The sequence below is a fragment of the Abramis brama genome (genome assembly GCF_963993115.1).
Source record: "Abramis brama genome assembly, chromosome: 5".
NCBI lineage: Eukaryota > Metazoa > Chordata > Actinopteri > Cypriniformes > Leuciscidae > Abramis > Abramis brama.
Genome location: NC_139967.1, coordinates 40090154 through 40113204, shown reverse-complemented (window position 1 = coordinate 40113204; position 23051 = coordinate 40090154). Strand labels below are relative to the sequence as shown.

Below are 23051 nucleotides of genomic sequence, written 5' to 3'. Positions count from 1 at the left end.
TATGAGCATGTGGTTGTGTTAAGATGATAAAAATCATCATTTAGTGACTTGATTCTCTGATCATTCCCAGAGCCTAATCTCTGATTAGATAGGTGATGTATTACTTGTATTATTCATTATAGTATAACTGATTCTGCTGTAAGGCCCATTGTTGTGATTAACAGATTTTAAAAACCTCTATGGTATTATGCTGACTTACACAGACATCAAGAATCAGCATATGAATCTCAACAATGGTGACCATTAAAAAATGATTTATGCCGCAATGCATGCTGGGAGCCATGGATAAGTTTTGTATTATGCTAGTACCCAGCATGCATCATTTTTTAATGGTCACCATTGTTGAGATTCATATGCTGATTCTTGATGTCTGTGTGAGTCTTAATAATGCAATACCTTTTCTGTGAAACTTTTTGTGCACAACTATTTTTTAATATCCTTCATATTATCTGATGTCTCAACATGGCTAGCTCTTATGCTGTAGAATCACAGTTTTGAGTGAAACTAATATGTTGCCCTTTTTAATCAGAGATCAGACTCTGAATGAAATCAGTGAATCAAGTCACGAAATGATGATTGTCATCAACAATCCTGCACCATCAACACCAGATCAGACTTTTCCTTGGCTTTTGTACCATAACAAATATGTTTTATAAACACTCAATTATAGCAGCCAAAGAAAATCTTAAGTGCAAAAGTCAAGGGTCAAGAGCTCAACTAAAGTAAGCGCTGATCTCCATCATGGTGACCTTAAATGAAACTCAAATCATCAACTTCTAAACCTTTGTTAATTCTAATAAGAACTTCTGTAGACGAATGGCAGTAATAAAGTCAAAGTGGTTAATAATAAGTGAAGCTGGTAATGCTGTTCGTGGAGTTGTTTAATCCTCCTCTGCTGAGATCTTGAGATATTTAATGTCTTCTTTTATCTCCAGTTGATTTTGCTGTGGCTGAAGTTGTAGTTCTTGTGTTTCTCTTTCCTTCAGTGATTCTGCTTGTTAACAGCAGGTGCTCATCACTAATGCTCAATCATCACTTAATTAATCACTTAATTATACAATTATCATTCTGGGATCTAGAAATGTTCTATAACTCATTCAGTATGAGTTCTGTTTCAGTCATTCAAGTTTTGGTAATATTTGAGTGCTGTGAACTCAATTGTATTTAGTTAATATTACTGTTAGGTTTTACAGTGTACTAATATTTTGTCATATAGTTTGTTGAAAAGAATAATTTTGAAAAAAATAGTCACACTGGTTTTGTCCACGATTTTTATTAATTAATATTTCATGATGTTAATAAGTTAATTCAGTGTGTTAGCTGTGATTAATAAGGAATGTGAGCAGTAAACAGTGCAAAGCCATGTTTTTAAAAGCTCCTTCTCAATTATACCTCATATTGGGGATAATACAGTAGTTTAGGCATTTGCTTTATTGAAGAGGAGTAATAGAGAATATAAATATGAGGAAAAAATAATGTTTTTCTACATCCTCGTCAGAGCCTGCTTATATTAGTTTTCCATATCAAAAAATGACTGATATAGTTTGGTATTAGCAGCTTTACCGTTGTTGAATAAGTGAGCCATTGCTAAGAAACCAAATAGTCTCAGTGACTGCAAACAAAAGAAAATTCTTGGCACTTATTCACATGCACAAACACCCAGCTCACATCTCATTCTCAAATATTTTTTGGGCAATCAAGAGACAATTGACCTTATAGACACCATGTACACCATGACAATGACACCATGGCAATATGTCACCATGTACCTGCTATTCATGCTGATTAACATTATATACCATTATTTTATCTTTATTTATTTATTTATTTTTATTTGAAAGAGGTTTAGAACCCCATTTGAGCCTAGGTTTCAAAGCTCTGCTCCTGCTATTGTCATGAGAAAGTTTAAGGGTACACTATGTAATTATTTTTTGTTGAAAATTTAAATAATATATCATCAATCCTTCTTCTTCTGTCTTACCCCGATTCACTATGGTAAGCCTATTGTTTTAGACCTCTCAAGATGGTTTGTGCGTGAAATTGCGTACATACGGCACTCGCCCGTGCGTGTCTCGCCATATCTGTAAATAGAGAAAAGTTCCTCCGGCTTCTTTGACACATGTATGGTGTGGGAGTGGCATAGGTTAGTTGTCACTGAGCGAGAAAGGTTGACATGGAGCAGCTGAATCTCCAACCTCTGGAGAATCACTCCTAAAAAAAAAACGCCGAACAGAGGAGAGTTTGTTGACAAAAAGAGAACGCAACAAAGCTCATAATAAAACCAGATTCAACACTGGGTTTTGTTGGAGATGGCGAGAACTAAGGGATTTGAAATGGCATTTTTATTACTCAACAGGTGAGTAAGGTATTTTATTGAACAGATAAACTGCCAAATGTAGCTCTCTAACAGAGTTGTAAAGCTTTATCTATTGTGAAGGGTCATATTAATCCGCACAGTCACCGAAGCACAATCAAAACAATGTTCTTCCGCAAAATGCATGCGAGTTTTGTTTTTTTAACAGCTAGAGGACCAAAAGTTACATAGTGTACCTTTAAAATGTGAAGCAATGTGTCATCAACCATTCATAAACTGCCTCAACACTCACAAATCAGGTCAAAACAATTAAATACTGTCACTTTTCAAGAACTTTTCCACATCCCCTTAAGGCCATTTCACACCGCACAAACGCCAACAAACAAGCTGGTAGTTGGATTTAGAATTTCATGAAAAATAACTGTCATGTTTACAAACAAACGCTGATTGAACATGTTCAGTCGGGTGAAAACAAACCCCAGCAGGTTAACACACTGATCAGACTAAACCCAACAATCTTGTTTGTTGGTGTTTGTCTGTGCGGTGTGAACTGGCCTTTATATGTATACTCTGGTCCTGTATCCATCATTAAATCAAAAATAAACTTTACTTCAAACAACAACAACAAAAACCCCATTATGATATCTGGATGTAACAAATAATTTGAACGTACATTGATTAACAGAATAAATATTTTGCTCACCCTTTTAAATAGGACAATGTGCAGTGAATCACACATAATGATTTTTGTTTTGTTTTTGTCATCTCAGTTTAACACAATGACCTATTATTGCCTGTTTGTCTTTGTTGCAAAAAAAAAAATCCAAGGACAAATACTCCTCCTACTCTCAAATACTTTGTCTTGCAGTCAAGCCTGCAAGATATACAAAAGCCTCTTTGTTTGGTGACATCAGCAGCAGACAATACTTTATTGTAAAACTGTATTTCTATGAAAATCGTTTAAGTAGCATTCATCATTTTGAGACTGTGTTTACAGTTTTGCTGTTGATGGAGTTTCAGCCTAATATCTGTTTGTTTTTTTGTTTTTCTCTGGCTTCCTTAGCAAAGACATCATAACCATTTGGCCTGTCATTAATGTTGGGCTAATAAGTTATTCCCTTGTAATTTAGCAGGAGCACATTGGGACAGGGGAAGACAAGGGACATAAAGTTGAAACATGGAAGTCTAGCAGCTTTACTTCTTCTGAGGCCCAGCCGGGGTGGGCTTGTCATCACGGGTGATAGGAATGGTGCGCTCCAGGCCGTCCGAGTGCTTGCGTGGGGCTGTCACTATCAGAACGGCATCTGAAGACAGGGAAGAAGTGACAGAGGCTGGATCCACACCAGCAGGGACACGGTATTTTCTTGTAAACTCTCGGGAGACAAAACCGTGATCGTCCTGAAAGGAAAGCACAACATCGTTATGAGCAGGTGATAACGAATGGTCCATCTTTCACTCTGTTTAACTCAATGTTTACTTGTGGCACAAGGCCAGTGATCTTGGTGATGACATGTGGATTTTAACAAAAAAGCCAGTCACATGGCACAGGTTTAGGTATAGTGTGGCAGCTCAGTGTTTACGTTCTATAGTAAGTTTCTACCTGACGATCCTCATGTTTAGCGTGAATTTCAATGAAATCTCCATTGATTTTCACTGACAGCTCCTCTGGTGAAAAGTGTTTGACATCCAGATTTAGTACGAAACGATCTTTTTCCATTTTCATCTAAGGAAACAATTAAAGACACAAATTTAAAAATTTGTCTTGGCTAATCTAATGTTCCCAATTATTTAAAAAAAGCACCTCAAATTAAATATATATATATATACTGTATATTTTTCTGACCATTTCAGACGTTTTATTTTCCTCATTACAATATTACAGTATCACCAATGTAAAAATCTTAATAGTTCCACAGACAGGCTTCACTTTCTTTATGCAGAAATTTGCATTTAGGGTGAAATATGACCTAAAAAAATCTTGTCAGTTTTTGTGAGATTCAGCCATATAACTAATTAAATTAAAGAATAACTAAATAGCCAAATTAAATTTAAATTTTATTTTGTTTTGTTTTTAATCAGCAAAATATAACAGCTATGCTTCAGTGTGGCTTTTTAAAGATACAGTGCCACCAGACTATCATCATGGAAAAAAAGTTTAAAATGTTTATCCATAGTTTAGAAAACAATAGCTAGCGCAGCTTATGCTTGAAAAAAAAAAACAGCTATATTTCTAAATAATGCTCCTCTCTGTCTGTATAAAACAGATATGGACACAGAGAATAACAAATTTAAAGGAACTTCATGTCTTAGAATATCACAATAAAAATGGTAACATTTTACAATAAGGTTCATTAGTTAACATTAGTTAATGTATTTACTAACATGAACTGACAGTGAGCAATACATTTGTTACAGTATTTATTAATCTTTTTTAATATTAGTTAATAAAAATACAGCTGTTCATTGTTTGTTCATGTTAGTTCATGGTGCATTAACTAATGTTAACAAATACAACCTTTGATTTTAATGACGTATTAGTAAATGTTGAAATTAATATTAACTAAGATGAATAAATACTGAAGAAGTATTGTTCATTCTTAGCTCATGTTAACTAAGGTAGTTAACTAATGTTAACTAATGGACCTTATTGTAAAGCGTTACCATAAAAATAATCCATAAATTATTTATTAGTCGTTATTGAGCCAGGAGAATGTAGCCGTTATCACAGATAAAAACCCTTCAGGTTGATACAAGCCCCTCCACTTTGCGTCAGGGTCCTGGTCACCCAGTTTTTTTTTTGCAATAGTGACTTAACAAATTAAGTCAAAACAAAAAACTTAACAAAACTACAGTAATTCTAATGTTACAAACTTAATTAACCACAAAGTTTAAAAACAGTCACAAAAAAATGGACCGCGAAGGTTTCCAGCTCACCTCAGAAAGGCCACTCTCCACCCAGCTTGGCCAGCGCTGAAAGAAAGGCCGTGGGTAGTACAGTGAGGGAATCACGTCGGTCTCAGAGATGGGCTCCCCAAAGTTCTGGTCAAAGACTCGGCTGGATAAGAAGGATGGCCAGAAGGAGCGACGGGACCATGGATGCTGGATGGTGATGTCCATTTTGTGTCTGGGCCTTAGCAGCACTCAGAAAACTGCTGGCTCTTATGCCTGCGCACTTAAATAGAGCAACACCGACAGCCCCTGGCAGACGAGCCAGCTGCGGATCTTTCTGGAATAATGATGTAAACTGTTTGTCTGCCTTTGCCTCTTTCACTTCGGCCCTCCCACTGTCCTCTGCTTGCTACCCCGTCCCCTCTTCCAACTATCTCTCACTGTAGTTATCTAAAGAGCTTATCAGATTTCAATTCACTCAGATACCAACTGGATTACAGTGCAAGCCCCCAATAGTGCTGATGTTACCCTGTGTTCAGAGCTCTGGAAACTGCACTGTCTGGTCCAGCAACCCTGCCAATATCAAGAGAAGTCTCTGGTTGCTCAGCATTCCGCTGGTCTGTTTAATGCCAGCAAAGATTAGGATGCCCAAGAGGTGATGTGCCCATGCATATTTAAGTTCTGAGCCCCACTGGAGGTTTAGTCTTTACAGAATCTGACAGTGAATGCAGCTGAGATAACTGTGCCAGGCTAAACACCATACAAAGTCAATCCCCATGAACAACCGCTTGCCTGGACAAACTACGGGGACAACGTTACTTGAGCTGGCACACTGATTGGACAATAATTTTGAAGGTGTAAGCAGTTTCAGCTACTGTGCTGTAAGTGAATATTCTCTAAAACAAAGGCAAAGGATTGTGGTTATACATTTTCTGCCCATTTTGCGGATGTGGTGCCCTTTTTTAGTTCCTTGTCACTGACACTAATCACGTTCAGCTGTGCACACATCAGTCACCATCATTAACACCCGTATACAGTATATGTTCAGTTCTGTTTCAGTTCAGTGTCCGGTATTGTCTATGTTAAGTGTGTGTTGCTCTCTGTTTGCCTTTCTGTTGGATCTTTGGAGAATAAACGTTTGAGTGCCAGCAACCACCCGTGACAGAATACTAGACCAAACTCGTGTTCAGTGTTTTTGTTCCATTTTTCACCCCTGCTTGCACCATGGACTTTCCAGCATTTAAACTCATGTGCCTTGAGCAGGGAGAACGCTCCCTCGAGAAACACTTGGAAGAATTTTTGGATCTCGCCCATCAGACCACCTTCCCGGATAACTGTCTGTGCACATTCCTGGATGTCGGACTCAACGCCACCATCGAGGATGCCGCCAGCCCCACTCCCCATCCAGTGCCCTGCCAGAACCACCAGGACGGCGAGGATAGCCCGACGGAGACCGCCACGATGAAGGAGCCTGCGCCCACAAGAGCGACCGTGGACCACATCGCCACGGAGCCCGAGCAGCGTGCGCCTGACCAGGTGTGTGAGCCGGCCAAGCCATCCATCGCTGAGGGAGTGGTGGACGTCGAGGGTTCGGAAGTGAGCCCCACCCACCCCCTCTGCTACTGAGAGTGCATTTTTGGCAAGGACACTTTTTGATTTTGAGTTTGGAGAGGAGATTTGTCTAGCCCCTGTACTGCTGCCCAAACCTGTCACTCCTGAACCTGTCAGTCCTCTACCTGTCTCACTAGCCCCGCCCAGCCTCCCTCTCCCACCACCTCTCCAAACTATTCCGAACACTTTTTTTCTGGTTTATGCATAGAACTTTAGTCTATTCCCCCCAGTCTCCAGCCATCTGTGCCACCCAGTCATCTCTGTCACCCTTCAGTCCCTCGGCACCACCTCTGCCTCTCAGTAGCGTGGTACCACCTCAGACCTGTCAGGAGCCATCTTCTCCTGGGCATGAGGAGCCCGTGCACTACGCTCTGCCTCGACCTGTCACCCTGGCTCCCGCACCTGCGCTCCTTCCACCCTCGACCTCAGCGTGGACCATCGGCCATTCGATCTCACCGGACTCCCTCAGCACGTTGACTCCACCGAGGTCAGACATCGCTTCACCTCATCCGCTGCTCTCTGGTCCTCCGCATTTCTTCTTATTAACAGTTTTGAAAACAGTTTTGCTGCTTTTTTAATGATTCTTTAACCCTTTCACGCTAAGAGGTCACTAGAGTGGACAGCTATATTAAAAAAGCCATTTTCTTGCATATGCATGGGTTTTGATGGCTTAGTTGCACATCAACCACTACAGTGGACACTAATGCATCATCCTATACACTGCCACCAAGTGGCAAGCCAATATATGGGGAATTTTTTTTCTACAAACAAAGATGGCCGACGGTCAGTCAGAGATGCCAAGTTGTACCCATCAATTCCTTCTATTCAAGGAGACTCTTGCAGGTTAAAAAAATGTTTTAACATCAAGTAATATCTAAGGAGTCATATCTTTCATTTTCCAAGTATTTATTTTAGATTGGGAGGAAATTCTCATTAATCATGCATCACTAGCTAAATTTCAGCTCCCATTCATACTTTGACTGTTGTTCTTGAAAATAGTTCATCTGCAGTAACTTTTTTGGCTGCAAATAAATGTATTGGTGTAATTAGAATGTAATTTTCAGTTACATCAAAAAGTAATGTGATTACATAATGTATGTGTAACAATGGGGTTGGGTTTCCACAGAGTTGTACCTTCACCGGTTGTAGAGATCTCTGATGGAATCATGTCCTCATGTTCTGACATCAAAGACACGCAAAGTTCAACTTATATGAAGTTATTTATATATTCATCTGCTGGACAAATGGGAACAAATTCAATTGAGTTTGCAATAACTGAATCTGTATTATATTTTTTGTATATATTTAATAGTTTTCACATGATTTTCTATCATTTTATTCAGTGGTTTGATAAATACACACAGAATGACTGTGTTGTTACAATATTATGTTTAGTATCTTCTTCAGTTACAAACAAAAACGCACACTGTCCACTCAAGTGGACATCTGATAATCTCTCTCTGAAAAGTTCAAATCTTGATTTTCATTCCCTAGGTGCAATAAAAAAACATAGGGGTGGGGGGGGGGGATCCTGTCTGAGGCTGTCATAATTACATGAAAAGTTTAATGAACAGAAAGTTGAAAAGAATAGCATTTATTTCAAATAGAAATCCTTTATAAGATCTGTACCATTACCTTTGGCAAATTTAATGCATTCTTGCTGAACAAAAGTATTCTTTCAAAACTTTTGAATGATAGTGTAACTATTTAGTGTAATGCAAAAGCAATTTTAAAATAAAATAATTATAAATTATTATTTTTAATTACAATATTAACCAATGTGCATGTTACCATTGATATGCATTATGCACATTATATACTGTAGAATAAAATAAATACAAATTTTAAGTAGTGTTTTTCATCTCTTTGTCTTCTTTTTTACAACTTATGATCAGCTGTTAAACTGTTTGGCTTTGTGAGTCTATCTCTACATTTATTCACCCTGTGTTTGTGTATATCTATTTGTGTATATATGTTGGCTATGCAGCTCCACAGAGTTTACTACAAGCTATTTGTAGCAAGATTTATCACCCTCCTGTCTCAAGTTCCCGTTCCCCTGTTGTTCTTTCTGCCCCTCTCTCTTTCTATACTTCCTGCTTCTATCACACGGCAAAAATCTGAGTAATTGAAGTCTGTCAATCCAGTAAATTATCCAGTTATCTTGGCAACCTGCTACAGAGATCAAAATGGCCGATCGCACCGTTCCTCATGCATACCCAATGAGTATGGATTACGAGATGTGTACTCCTCCTCGAATCTATGATCAGAACTTTGCAGAGGGTAAGTAAAATCAGAGTCTTTGATTTTAAATTTCAGGCAAAATATCTTGTATATTGTATATGTAGGCCTATATATGTGTCTACGTTGCTTGTATTCTGATATTGGTTTGCATGCTTTGAATGTCTTGATGACTTTAAAATAACTTCTAACTTCAGCAGGTCTCATACAGTAGGTCATATTTGATTTTAACAGTTATAATAAGCAAAACTTATTATAACTTGTCAGAATTAAGGGTGGATCTATAACCAATTAATATATAATGCTGTCATACTATGACTGTATTCCTCTTACAACGAAATGTGGTGCCTCAGCAACAACTTATATTTAGAATTCCACTCATGACATGACCAATTTAACTTGTTGTTCCCATCATAACTGATTATGAACTGATATTTTTATCAAACAATTCAGCAGCAGATTTGGAAGTCAAATGTAAAGACTCTGTTAGGCTAGAACAGAACACAGAACAGCGTAAGGGTGTCACGTGTCTTGTAGGATAAAAATAGACACTGTAAGTAGAACCTTGTTTTGATCTGTAGCTGGTATCACAAATTTTAAATAAACTTGACATGCACATTTCCTGTGTCTTCTAGAACACTATTTACACTTAGAATCTAGAAGGCAAAGCTTCATATTTTAATGCAGTTCTTAGGTACTTGAACAGTAGTAAATTGATTCAGGGTAAATGACATGATGCTACTTTTTTTGTTCTTAATACGGTTACATTCACACGCTGTTTAGTTTACGGGAGTGACAACCTCTATAATAGAATTTATGGCATGAGGTCGCGCCTTCCGGGAGGGGAATAATGTCAGGGTTATTTTCGGTTTTGTCTTTGTTTTCATTGTGTTTAGTTTATGTTTGCCTGTTTTGCTTTGAGCCAGTCTTCCCATGTGTTTCATTGGTTCATCTAATTCACCTGTCACTCGTTAATTAACTTGTCAGCTCATTTGTTTGCCCTTAAGCCCTCAGTTTCTGTCAGTTCTTGGTCCTGGATTGTTTAACATTTATGCTGAAATGGTGGTGCTATTCAGTTTCTCCAAGTTATCTCCTGCGTGTTTCCTTGTTTGAATCTACAATTAAAGATTGTTTTGAGTATCTCCTTTGTCATGCGCTTTGTTACAGCCACCCAACCGTGACAGAATCCAGGACCTCAAGAAACAAGAAGGAAAAAGATGGATCTGGCTGGGGCAAGAAAGCAGGCTGAAGATCATCTCCTCTTCTCCCTCCGACAATGAGGCCGATCTCTGGAACAATTTGTGGAGGAATTCCTGGAGCTGTCCCATTTGGTGAGCTGGAGCAATTCAATGCTCAATGCATGCTTTTGGATGGGACTAGATGATGATTTATTTCAATTCCTATCTCCTGGGGATTGTTATATACCCTTAGTTGATTAATCATGTCCTCTGGCTAAGCGGTTTTGATTTTCTTGTTGAGGAAATTAAAGAGGACAATATAAACCATCATCCAGTTACATCCAAAAAGCATTTGGGCTCTCCAGTTCATTCCAAGCCTGTGCCCGAGATTTCCATGGACCTTACCACCTTTACTCCAAAGTCCATTCCAGTGTGTGAAATATCACAGAGTCTGGAGTCAGAGACTGGAAAGTGAAGGAAATCTCAGAATCTGCTCTAAAGACTGAAATTCCTGAGTCTGTTCCAGAGACTGAAATTCCTGAGTCTGTTCCAGAGACTGAAATTCCTGAGTCTGTTCCAGAGACTGAAATTCCAGAGGCTGAAATTCCAGAGTCTGTTCCAGAGGCTGAAACTCCAGAGTCTGTTCCAGAGGCTGAAACTCCAGAGTGTTCCAGAGTGTTAAATTCCCGAGTCCGTTCCTGAGTGTGAAATTCCAGAGTCCGTTCTAGTGAGAGAATTTCCTGTGTCCATTCCTGAATGTGAAATTCCCAAATCCATTCCAGTGAGAGAAATTCCAGGGCTCAGCCCAGAGAGCGTTTCACTGTCCATAATGTCTCTGGGTGGTAGGTTGGTTTTGCTATGCGTCCCCGGCCATAGTGGCCAAGCTCCTGGGTCAAGGCAATGGAGGCCGATCCTCCCTGGCTCTCTGAACTGCCAGCGCCTCCTTGGTTCCCTGAACTACCGGTACTTACTTGGTATCCTGTACTACCGGTACCGTCCTGGAGGCTACCTAGCCTGCCCTCATCACCTTGGTCACCTCCCCGGTTGGACTCTTTTTGGAGTGAGGTTGCACCTTCCTGTATGGGGGAGAACTGTCAGGATTATGTTCGGTTTTGTCTTTGTTTTCTGAACTTTGTTCAGTTTCTGTTTGCCTGTTTTCCTTTGACCCAGTTTTCCCATGTGTTTCATTGGTTCATCTAATTCACCTGTCCAGTGTTAATTAACTCGTCAGCTCCTTTGTTTGCCCTTGTTCTTAAGCCCTCAGTTTCTGTCAGTTCTTGGTCTTGGCTTGATTAACGTTTATGTCGAAGTGGTGTGCAATTCAGTTTCTCCAAGTTATCTCCTGCGTGTTTCCTTGTTTGAATCTACAATTAAAGACTATTTTGAGCATCTCCTTGGTCGTGCACTTTGTTACAGCCACCCAACCATGACTATATATATATATATATATATATATATATATATATATATATACTGTATATAGTATTTAAAGTGTAATTTATGTAAAATAGTAAATAAACTATATTGTATTTAAATTTTTATTTTGACAATTGACAAAGCAGAAAGAACATTTATCTGAAAGGTAAAATTATTCTATGACCTGTATACAGGCATATTAATACTTTCTCATTTAATTGCCCATATTTTAATTGAAGATATGTTTTAATAGCAACAAAATGCAAATGTAATCATTTCACTCAACTAACCTGTAGATTTTAATGAAAGTAAAGATGTCTTAAATGTATATCTAATTCATGAAATATACCTAATTCATGGAAATACTGAATAATAACCCATTTAATTACAATAATTATTAAATTTATTTAAAAGTTATAACACCAGTAACAACATGCCACTTGGGGCCTGCTGTGCCAAAAACTTTTATATTCATAATACAATGTCATAGATCACTATTTTCCAGAGACACAACATTATTTCAGTTGACCTCAAAACTGTTTTGACAGACTAAATCTCACAAATGTTTATTTTCAGATGAAATTACCTGTGTTGGGGAAAGTTACTTTTAAAAGTAATGCGTTGCAATATTGCGTTACTCTCTAAAAATGAACCAATGATGGTAATTTTTTCTTATTCGTATGGTCGAATTGTATCATCAAGGGTCAGCAGCAAAGATATTGGTTAATAAAGTGAGATTAAATACATAAAGTAGGCTATATTTGTGTAATTTAAAAAAATATATTGCAGGTTTGCGTAATATTCTGATTTTGCATTTCACTGTTTTTATTCCTTTTGGGGAATTTTAAATCTGTTTTTGTGCAAATGAGATGAGTAAATGCATGCTCACATTTAGTCTAGAACTACAATAACCATCATGTTCACACATCGCACACAACCTCTGCTCATTTACTCCCGATTTCTCTGAACATGGGGATGGGAGAGCTGTCAGTCAATAAATGGGAGAACAAAGTAACTTGCGTTCCTTATTTGAAAAAGTAACTTAGATATTTTGTTGTAAATTTAAAAGTAATGCATTTCTTTTTCTAGTTACTTGAAAAAAAGTAATCTGATTACGTAACTCGCGTTAAGCCCAACACTGGAAATGACTCAATTAAAAATGTAATTATTAAAATATTAAATTAATATTTAATAATTAAAATATGAATTGTTTTAAATATATTTAGTTTGCAGCCCACAGGAAATTATATATTTTCATGCAGAAAAAAATATAATACAGTAAATTATATAAGAGAGAGGTCAATAATCTTCTTAAAATGTCAGATAATTTCACATTTAATGACAAGGCATGGTTAGTTTAGGTTGTATCTATGTCATTCAGGTGGAACTTTCCCAGAACTTTTATGATTTAATAATTCATTATGATTTATGTAGTAATAATTTGTACTTGTGAAAAAAGTTTTTTTGTAAACTTAAAAAGAATGTAGTAGTTAGGTACTGTAACAAGGAATTATTATTTTTGTACATTATTTAAACTTGAGAACTACTATATATGAAACACGAACAAAGAGAGTACATTTTTAAGAACTTGGCACTTGATTTTTGTATCATCATATACCTGCATGACCTTTCGAAAAGTTTCAAAGTCCGACTTTAATTGGCATTCACTTGCACTTTTCCAAGCAGGAAGGAGAAAATTCTGATATACCAAGTTGAATGGAGCGTAGGATAGGCATTAAAGATGTTCAGATTGGCTGTGATTGTGTTGTGTCATTAACATGTCAGTGGAAGCATTGTGAGAGTATTATTATGGTTATGATTTTTTTTTCCTTCTCACCCTCTCAGCACTGTGTCCCAAGGACCTGTTGGCCCCTGTCCTATACCACGGTTACTACATTCGTCCCCGCATCAACAAGCAGCTCGAGAGGGGCTTCTCTCAGGTAGACAGTGAAGATGACTGGTATCGAGTTTTGCTGGACGTGTGCCAGTTCACACCAGATGAGATCAGTGTGCGAACTGTGGACAACCTGTTGGAGGTGACTGGACGTCACGCTCAGCGAATGGACCAGCATGGCTTCGTGAGTCGTGAGTTTACCCGCACGTATATCTTGCCAATGGGTGTGGATCCGCTGCTGGTGCAGGTGTCCATCTCACATGACGGGATAATGTGTATCCAGGCACCACGAAAAACTGAGGACCTGGAGCCTAAAATCAACCAGCTCAAGATTAAAGTGGACAACAAGGAAAGCAAAAGTTAATGAAGTAGACTGATAGAAGCAGGCCCACATGAAATCCCACATGGAAAGACACCACAGAAAAGTCTATGGAGTTGGAATGCCCAACATTTTGCGTGTTTGTTTATTTAAAAAAAAAAAAAAATTGATATTTTGAGTCAAATAGAAATTAGATCTCTCAGTTCTGTTCTCTCACAGTTTGCATTCCACAGATTTCCAGCGAAATTAGTGCAGATAAAGTCTGCAGATTAGTCTGTAAATACAATACTGGTGAAAAGTTTGGAATAATTAATATTGTTTAATGTTTTTGTGGTCAGTAAGGCTGCATTACAGAAGAAACAGTAATATTGTGAAATATATTAAAATTGATTTACAATTATAATATTACACATTTTTGAAATGTCATTTGTTCCTGTGATGCAAAGCTGAATTTTCAGCATCATTACTCCAGTCTTCTGTTTCCTTTGAGCCTTCAGAAATCATTCTAATATGCTGATTTGGTGCTTAATTTTATAAATTAATAATGGTGCTCAATCACTTTTTCTTATTTTCCCCCCTTTTAATTTTTTTTTTTACTTACCCCAGACTTTTGAATAGACTTTAGACTTTCACTGTCAGACATAAGGTGCATCGCAGTACCTTTTACGGGTAAATAAGGTACAAAGTTGTAATTTTAAGGGTACAGAATATTAGAATGATTTCTGAAGGATCATGTGACACTGAAGACTGTAGAAATTATGCTGAAAACTTAGCTTTGTCATCACAGGAATAAACCAGATTTAAAAATATATTAAAATATAAAACTTATTTTAAATAGCATAAAAGACTTGCCTCGGGATAAACTTGCTGGATGTGTGGCCATGTGTGTATTTTTGCTAGATAAATATTGTTTTGTAATAAACTTTTCTGCTTAGCTAGCAAGTATTTATAATGCCTCAGTTTTATGACATCCAGGTATTGCAAAAATGATGTCATTTTGAAACCGGTTTCCACAGTTCATCTGCTTTAGGTTGGCCAAAAAGATAGCCTCGCCACAAACTCGTACCATTGGTTGAGCCAATGTTGCTATGTTAAAGTTGTAACAGTGCGTGACAGATATTTTCTACCGTATTGTGACATACATCTGAGTAAAATGGATTGTGGAAAAAGAAAACAATGTGGTAGACTTGGTTGTAGGTTTTTGATTGGATGGAAGCAGATCTGGCTTTGAGTTTGCAATCTATTGTAAGAAAGGCAGATTTTAGGTGAATTTAATGCTTTGAGAAGTCTGTAATTTCACTGGAAGGTGGAGTTATGACATTGTGATTAAAAAATTATGAAAATAGGGTGAATTTCAGTTTCATGCCTAGCTTGTTGGGATGCTCAAACAGAAAGATTATAGCATCAAAAAAATATTCTAAAAATACAATCATTTTTACTTGTTTACATTCACATGATTGTGGATACTACAATAGCATCCAATGCTATAAACTAAGGAAGATCTCTGTAAACACAAGGAGATCTCTAGTTACCTATACTTTCATCCTGTTTGTGAATGAATGACAACTAAAATATATTAAATATACAACATTAAAGATATTGTCAAACATTCATGACCTCAAGGTCAGCCTCAACGATTGGGGCATTGCAGTTGGAAGTACAAAGGTAGCTTTCTTTATGAGGAACACCTGCAGGACTCAAGTTACAGAGGAACCAGGAAATGGAATATGAGCAAATGATCAACACTAGGCTAACTGTGCTCTAACCACGATCTCTGCCATGGGGAGCAATGTAACCAAAACAGTGGAAAAGTAAGTAGCTAAAAATGTGTATCTTTGAATTGTTTTAAACGTACTCGGCTTGATTTACAGTATTTATCTATTCAAAAGCTACAGGGTTCTATGACATACAATTGTTTTATAGCAGTAGGATCTTGATGGGGAGGAAACTACTTCAAACTAGATTCATTTGTATAACTAAAGAGTGTTCTGACCACTATTTACCATAATGCTAACTTTTACATAGGTCATACTTTGAGAAACATTGATCCCCTTTGTCTGTTCATAATTGATATGAAGTTTTAACACAAATGCTGTCGAAATTATTTGACACTAGAAAAGCCAAACCACATATGATACATTTTTGCATTGTTCAGAAAAGAGGAAAGCGCATTGCATTAGGATTTAACGGGACAAGTTGACTATTCTACCTCATATACATTGTGAAAAAGTACACTTTAGCATAATGATTTTAAAAAAAAAAGAGTACTTATTACAGAAATTTTATATTTTAAAATAATGTACTTAAGTGCTAAATGAATGTTTTCTGTCACTTCATTGCATGTTATTTGCAATTAAATGAATTCATATATATAATACATTTAATATGTAATTTCATAATTACTTCTTTTGTCTTTGAAATATGATTTAAGTGTACTGACAAGTATTTATGGTAAACTTAAAATATACTAAAATGTAATTTTTTACCTAAAATTTTATGTCATGTAGTTAAATATTTGTAATAATTACACATTCGTAATAATGAAGTTGCAATTATACGCATAGCTAACTTATAATATCAAATAACACACTACTTTTACTTGACATTACAAAATGTACTTTTTTAGGTATTAGAATAGTCATTAATGTGTACTCTCTTTAACTTGCATTTATTTCATTAATATTATATTAAATTAAGATTTGAGGTACTCTAGAAGTACACATTCAATACAATTAAGTGCACTTCATTTTCACAAGAGATAAGTCTATCAATGATCAATTTTTTCATTTAGGGAAACCAACTTCTGTTTTTTAATGTTGTATGTTTTTCGTTCCTTAGATGGGGAATAAATCCAAGAAAACTTTCACAAAAACGGGCAAAAGGAAAAGGTAACAATAAAAAATACTACATTTTACTATACTACATTACTACAGCTACATTTACAACCCCAAATCTAGAAAAGTTGGGACGTTTTGTAAAATTTCTAATAAAATCAAGAATCTGTGATTTGTTAATTCTCTTTAACCTTACAAATTTTCAAAGTTTTCACTGACCAACTTATTTAGTAAATATAAACAAATTTTGATTTTGATGGCTGCAACACACTCCAAAAAAGTTGGGACAGAGACAAAATAAAAGTGAAAAACTCTTTTGAAACAGTCCACAATAAGTAGGTGAATTGGTAGGTGAGGGTATCGTGATCTCAGTCTTAGGTCATCATGGCCCATCACTTAGTACCAAATAGCATGCGAGAATTGTCAAACAATTCAAAAATCACATTTCTAAATGCAAGATTGCAAAGAATTTAGGTCTTTCACCTTCTACCATACATAATATTGTGAAAAGATTCAGGGAATCCAGAGAAATCTCAGTCTGTGTAGGACAAGGCAGGAGCCCTCCGTTGAATGTGTGTGACCTTTGAGCCCTCAGGTGGCATTGCATGAGAAACCGTCATATTATTCTGTTATTCTTTGGAAAACCCATTGTCACTTAAAACAGTCTTCTGCTGCATCAAGGTGAAGGGATGGATTCTTAAATTGGAGGCTTTTTGGGGGGAATCCCACAGAATGAGAAACAAAATCACTATTAATCACGTGATTGGGACAGGACAGAAAAAAATTTCAGCGGGAGTGGGCGGGACTGGGAATCGTAATAACACCATGATACCCAACTTTATACACAAATATACTGTTTATATGCTCCACCCATAACAGCTGGTGGCGGTAATGCACCAAGTTGGTATGCCAATGCCAACCAATAATATAAAAGAAGAAGGCTTCCCCATGCACTTTGTAGCTGCGAAATTCATAATCAAAATGGAGTCAGACATGAAAGCCACGCTGCAACGACTACTGTCGGAAAATGATACCTCATTTGTGCTCACCGACATTTCTGGGCGGTCTGAAGTAACACAAACATTTTTATGAGTTGAGAAAGACGGCATTATGTGTGCTTGTGTGCGTGTGCGTGTGTGTTTGCATGGATGATTTTACATGAAATTTAATGTGTGTGGATTGTTTAAGCTGGATTTCAGATCAATAAAATAACATGAAAAATACATTTTGGATAACTAAGGTGAGCATGCTGTGATCTGTACTGTATTTTTTACTGTAACTGACAGATTCTGGCCAAAAAAACCTGAATGGGTGGAATGGATGGACGGAATGGAAGTCATTCTTCTGGGATTGGGACGGGATGGTATTTCCCCCCCGTTTTTCGTGGGATTGGGGATGGGATGGGATTTTTTTTTGTGGGAGTGGGACGGGAGAGGTTTGAAAATCCACTCCCGTGTCACCCTCTATCTTGAATCCACTGCTGCTTCAATGTCGTTTGAGTGGTTGTTATCAAGTTATTAATCAATATATGTTCTTTTAAATATCAAATGATTTGAATGACTTCTTCAAGCTTATGAGATTTATTTATAAAATTAAAATTATAAAATTAAAATTACATGAGAAAAGCACCCAACACCTGTTAAAAGTTATATTTACTCTTCTAGCTGACCCTGACAGCCTATAGGTCACTTGAGTAACTCAGGCCTGTTGCCTACGTGACAATTCTTAAGCCCCTTTCACACAGAGATTCGGGAAAATACACGGATAATGTGTCCCGGGATCGTTTGATTTTGGTTCATTCACACTGCCAGTGATTTTCCGGAATCTGTGAGTACGTTCACACACATCCCGTAAAGATCCCGTAAAGACACGTGACGTCAGGATGTGATTACTCCTGTCAGATGTCAGTTCTGCTGATAACTCCTATTCGTCATTTCTACACGAAGACAAGTCCGTACTCCCCAGTAGCGCCACTGGGTTTGCCGAGTGGCTCGTTCCTCATATGCTGTAGCATAGGTTGTAGAAAGGCCTGTGCGATGGCACGTGCGTCATCACTACGACACACCCCTTACGGCATTGGTCCTGTCTTTTGTTCACACAGGGCGCGTTCCGGGACTGATCCCAGCAATGTTACCAGGTCCCCATCCCGGCATCAATCCTGGGACGTGTTTGCATTCACACAGAAGGCACTCTAGCAATTTTACGGCAATTTCCCAGGATCAACACGCTGTGTGAAAGGGGCTGTTAAAGAATTTACTTTACATTCCATCTTTAATCACTACAGAACAATTGACAAATATTGTCTGAACCTCTTATTGAGAGAAAGTACATCTTATCAGTATGTTTTTGGAAAAGTTTCCTGATCCGAGCTAGAGCTTGGCCAACTAACCTTGAATAAGCTGTGTATCTGTGGGTGTGTGTGTCAGTATCCTTTGTTACAGGACGTTGTGAGGTGAGCAACTGACAGGCAGGGGAGACAAACTTAAACATAGGAACTCAGATTTGTGACCTCAGTGGGTCACTTTGTGCCTAAACTGGGATTTTGGTCATCATTCTGATAATCAATGGAGATTTGCTTCTGGCTAACAGCCCATATATGAAAATTTTTCTAAGCTTATCAGAATCATTCGACCTGACATGATGACGTAGTTAGTGACGTGTTAGAGTGTAATTGCTGTTGTTTTGAGAATGTAAGAGAGCGGCCTACGAACTCCTTGTGAGTGTTGAAGCTGACTTCTGCTGATGAAACTGCGATCTATACTTCAGTAAGATTTTCTTCAGTTGATTGCATCTCTGACTCCTGGTCTTCATTCATCATATCTGGTCCAGGTCTTAACTGTAAATTCCCCTACAAAGGAATGCCACTTGATTCTCTGTTACACAAGAAGAAACCTATGCATCAGTTCTAGGCGGAGATGCCGGCGAGTTCTCTGGGGCCCATGCAAATGGCATGGGATTGTATAGAAACATTTAATGGCCTCATTCTACACATGCTAAACCAGAGTGGTTTCTAGACACTCTACAGTAAGGAATGTGCTTGACTGCCAGCCTGCAGTCCAGATCTGTCTCTTGTTGAAAATATGGCCCATCATGAAAAGGAGAATCAGACAACGAAGACCACAGACCGTTGAGCAGATGTCTTGTATCAGGCAAGATTGGGCAAAAATTCCACTTGCAAAACTGCAACAATTATATCCTCAATTCCCAAACTATTAAAAAGTGTAATTAAAAGAAAAGGTGATGTGACATAGTGGCACAGTGGCGTTAGACTTCCGCACAGTGTTGCCAAGTCCGTGGTTCGGCTCTCCAACACCCCCAAAACACCCCCCAGATGTACAAATTCAGTGTAGAATTGGGCCGCCCGATGGAGAAAATCGCATTGAGCTATTTTTGGGCTACTTTTGACTGGCCATTGGGCTACTTTTGTTGCACAGACCATGGCAACCCTGCTTCCGCAATGTCCGTCATTATAGGCTAGATTAGGCTATGCGTTTATTTATTTATTTATGAAGAGAAAGCTGAACACTGTGGGTTACTTTTCAGGTTTCATCATGAATGTTTGTCCAATAAATCGCAATAAGCTTTGTGCTTTGTTACTTTTGATGTGAAACAAAGTCTCATCTTTCAAATTCTGTCCACTATCACAAAATTCAAACAATAAATGCCGTTTTGGTCCTCTTTAATGTAACGTGGGTTCAAGTGAAGCTGTGCGCGAGTGAACACGATCATCCCCTCCTCTTTACTACGTTACAGACTGAATAAACATCAATGAACATCAGAAAATATATTCAAAGATACTGTCCATCTTTACCGAAATCCATATCATGCATCTCATGTAATCACGCAATCTCTTTTTCAATTTCTGTTTCAAAGACAGAAAGACTTCAATAAAACAGCTTGTAAACAATGTCACTTACCTCAGAAAAGCCATTCCTTGACCATTAACTTAATAGTCAGCAAGAGCGCACTCGCTACAAAGTGGTCAGGACTGAGAATTACAGTTACAATTTACAATAGACCACCCTCGGTGTAATCTGTCAAAATGATAGACAGCTTTCAGAATTTTTCGTCACTGCTAAAAAAAATTCTGTCAATGAAAATTTTCGGTTAAATCGAACACGCCTTACGTGCCTCTGCTCTGTCATAACTTTTTTGGAGTGTGTTGCAGTCAAAATCAAAATTTGCTTATAGGCCCTATTCACAAAATAAGTTGGTCAGTAAAAACTTTGAAAATCTTTTCTTTGTTTCTTTCAGTTAAATAAAGGTTAATGAGAATGAGCAAATCACAGATTCTTGATTGAATTGCATTTTACAAAATGTCCCAACTTTTCTGGATTTGGGTTTGTAGATTAAAAGGAAACTTTGATTATCCAGTTGTTGTGATGTTGATTGCCATGTACATCTTTACAACAGGTCCACCTGTGGTTCCTCCCCATGAGGTGTGTTGGTTAAACTGGACCCTACAAAATGTTACTTTTATCCAAATATATGTAAATGTTTTTGTGATAACAGCTTTTTTTTTCATAGCAGGCCCGTGTTGATGTTCATGTGTATGACTGTGTGTCCGCTGAACCACAGTATGCCCAGGTGAATAAGAAACGCAAGCAGAATGAGGATGGTTTACACTACGCAGACGTTCAAGTCCTACAGTCTGAAAATGCGACCAGCAGGGGAAAACTGAGACAGACTCCAAACTGCCACAACACAGAGTATGCAACAATAGACTTCACAACAACTACTGCAAATACACAGACTTCAGCTAAACCTGCAGATATATTCATCCCACCTGGAGAACTCCAGAGCCCATATACAAGGTTTTCCCTTAAGAAAAATGTCCATTCAAAGCGAGCAATTATGGCGTGAACAAAAAAGCAAACAAACAAAAAAATGAGCAAACATTTCTTCTCTTTAATTTTTGTACATTTTATCCTTCTGTACTATTGTGCCATTGAACAAGGCATTTAAGTGTGCAATTCATATTCTCTATGTCATGATGGATAAAAGCCTTTCATTTCAAAAGCACGTGGTTGTTTGCTTAAAATGTATAGCCTATTTTATTGTTTCTACAAATCAAAATGTATGTCTAACAATCATTATACATTTACATCAAATTGGTGTATAAATAGACGGTTTTATTCCATTATTAATAGTGTCTTCCTGATTACCATATTTTTTGGCTAAAGTCTTGTCCATACAGTTTATTCTGACCTTTTATTTAACCTGCCTATACTTTGTCCTTAAGGGTTTGTATGATGTATAGTTGTTTTGTTCCAGACAAAGTTCCCTTTAATTTCCTACTTCTCACCTCAAAGCATTGTAGTCAATCACATGTCAGGGTTAAATGGAAACAAAACAAGACTGTGCCATGACTCACCAAGACAGTTTCAGTCATAGATAGCCTATATACTGTACATAGATGCCTCATTAGTGGCTGTGTCAATGTGCTGCTATACATAAGCCGTCTTTGGGAATTTAAATCTCTGTGGTTTTTACAACCAGAAGCTGTTGTGGTTTTATTAATTATTAGGCTGTGTCCGAAATCGCATATTCTCTTGAGTAGGTTATTTTGAAGTAATTACTTCATGACCACTTAAAAGTATGTTCTATATAGTATGAGTGTGTGTATAGTATAAATGTAATCCAGACATACTACATTTGCTGTGCTGTCATTATCATGTGACCAGTGTCAGTTGTGTCGCTTCACTGCATGCCATTCATAAATCCTCTCCTGTGGCTTCTGGGGATAATAAAGTGTCCATCGTATACTCACTTCAGAATTACACTGGAGGTAGTCATTTTCAAATAGGGGGTGGAAATTTTGATTTCCAAGTTGTCAAAAACACAGCATTACAGTGTCTACCACCAGCAAGAGCTAACTGGATCATGCTAATGAATGACATTCCAAGTTCTTTGTACACATTACGTCTCTGTAAAATACCTATTTCCCATAGAATATGAACACGCCAGGCCTTCAGTAGGTTAGGCTATAACATATGATATAGCATTTTATTGCTGTGTCTTAGAATACCATGTCACTCACTCAAATGGCATATAGAGCCGCTCAGATTGTAGTTCAAAAACCTGGAACAAAAATCAGAGCCATGGGTAGCCTCTGTTAAATGGTTGGTTCTGGTATGACTGTATGTAATTTATGTTGTAAACCGATACAAATCTCTTCAAGGTTGTAAGCTGATTGCACTCATCCCTTACGAAATGAAAAATACGTTTTACTTTACTACAAGTAAAACCAAAAAAACATGGTTATTATAGTTAAACCATGGTAACTACAAATTAACCATGGTTTTGCTACACTAACCATATAGTTTAACCATGGTATTTGTTGTAAAACTATGGTTAT

At 37.5% G+C, this 23051-nt stretch overlaps 3 protein-coding genes across 4 annotated transcripts; 2 read left to right on the top strand and 1 right to left on the bottom strand.

The window, feature by feature from the left end:
* Window positions 1–1257: 1257 nt before the first annotated feature.
* cryabb (crystallin, alpha B, b) lies at window positions 1258–5800 on the bottom strand. Its single transcript, XM_084113249.1, has 3 exons — window positions 5249–5800; window positions 3915–4037; window positions 1258–3712 (listed from the first exon to the last, which is right to left on the bottom strand). The coding sequence occupies exons 1-3, from the start codon at window positions 5429–5431 to the stop codon at window positions 3509–3511; spliced, it is 510 nt and encodes a 169-aa protein (XP_083969375.1). The 5' UTR covers window positions 5432–5800; the 3' UTR covers window positions 1258–3508.
* Window positions 5801–8868: 3068 nt separating this feature from the next.
* hspb2 (heat shock protein, alpha-crystallin-related, b2) lies at window positions 8869–15003 on the top strand. Its single transcript, XM_084113925.1, has 2 exons — window positions 8869–9094; window positions 13492–15003. Exons 1-2 carry the CDS (start codon window positions 9001–9003, stop codon window positions 13902–13904), a joined length of 507 nt encoding a protein of 168 aa, XP_083970051.1. The 5' UTR covers window positions 8869–9000; the 3' UTR covers window positions 13905–15003.
* Window positions 14990–22941, top strand: LOC311082815 (uncharacterized protein). Of its 2 annotated transcripts, none has more exons than XM_084113926.1 (4): window positions 14990–15670; window positions 16698–16747; window positions 21107–21132; window positions 21221–22941. In XM_084113926.1, exons 1-4 carry the CDS (start codon window positions 15639–15641, stop codon window positions 21554–21556), a joined length of 444 nt encoding a protein of 147 aa, XP_083970052.1. In that variant the 5' UTR covers window positions 14990–15638; the 3' UTR covers window positions 21557–22941. The 2 variants fall into 2 exon arrangements, with proteins under 2 accessions (XP_083970052.1, XP_083970053.1); XM_084113927.1 differs by having other exon boundaries at window positions 15539–15670; window positions 21224–22941.
* Window positions 22942–23051: the final 110 nt, after the last annotated feature.

Coding starts and splice junctions, on each gene's coding strand:
- cryabb (XM_084113249.1), bottom strand. CDS start 5,431: ATGGACATCACCATCCAGCATCCATGGTCCCGTCGCTCCTTCTGGCCA. Junction 4,038..5,248: donor TGGAGAGTGGCCTTTCTGAG/GTGAGCTGGAAA, acceptor TTGTTTCCTTAG/ATGAAAATGGAAAAAGATCG. Junction 3,713..3,914: donor CTAAACATGAGGATCGTCAG/GTAGAAACTTAC, acceptor CTTTCCTTTCAG/GACGATCACGGTTTTGTCTC.
- hspb2 (XM_084113925.1), top strand. CDS start 9,001: ATGGCCGATCGCACCGTTCCTCATGCATACCCAATGAGTATGGATTAC. Junction 9,095..13,491: donor TGATCAGAACTTTGCAGAGG/GTAAGTAAAATC, acceptor TCACCCTCTCAG/CACTGTGTCCCAAGGACCTG.
- LOC311082815 (XM_084113926.1), top strand. CDS start 15,639: ATGGGGAGCAATGTAACCAAAACAGTGGAAAA. Junction 15,671..16,697: donor GTAACCAAAACAGTGGAAAA/GTAAGTAGCTAA, acceptor TTCGTTCCTTAG/ATGGGGAATAAATCCAAGAA. Junction 16,748..21,106: donor AAAACGGGCAAAAGGAAAAG/GTAACAATAAAA, acceptor TCTTTACAACAG/GTCCACCTGTGGTTCCTCCC.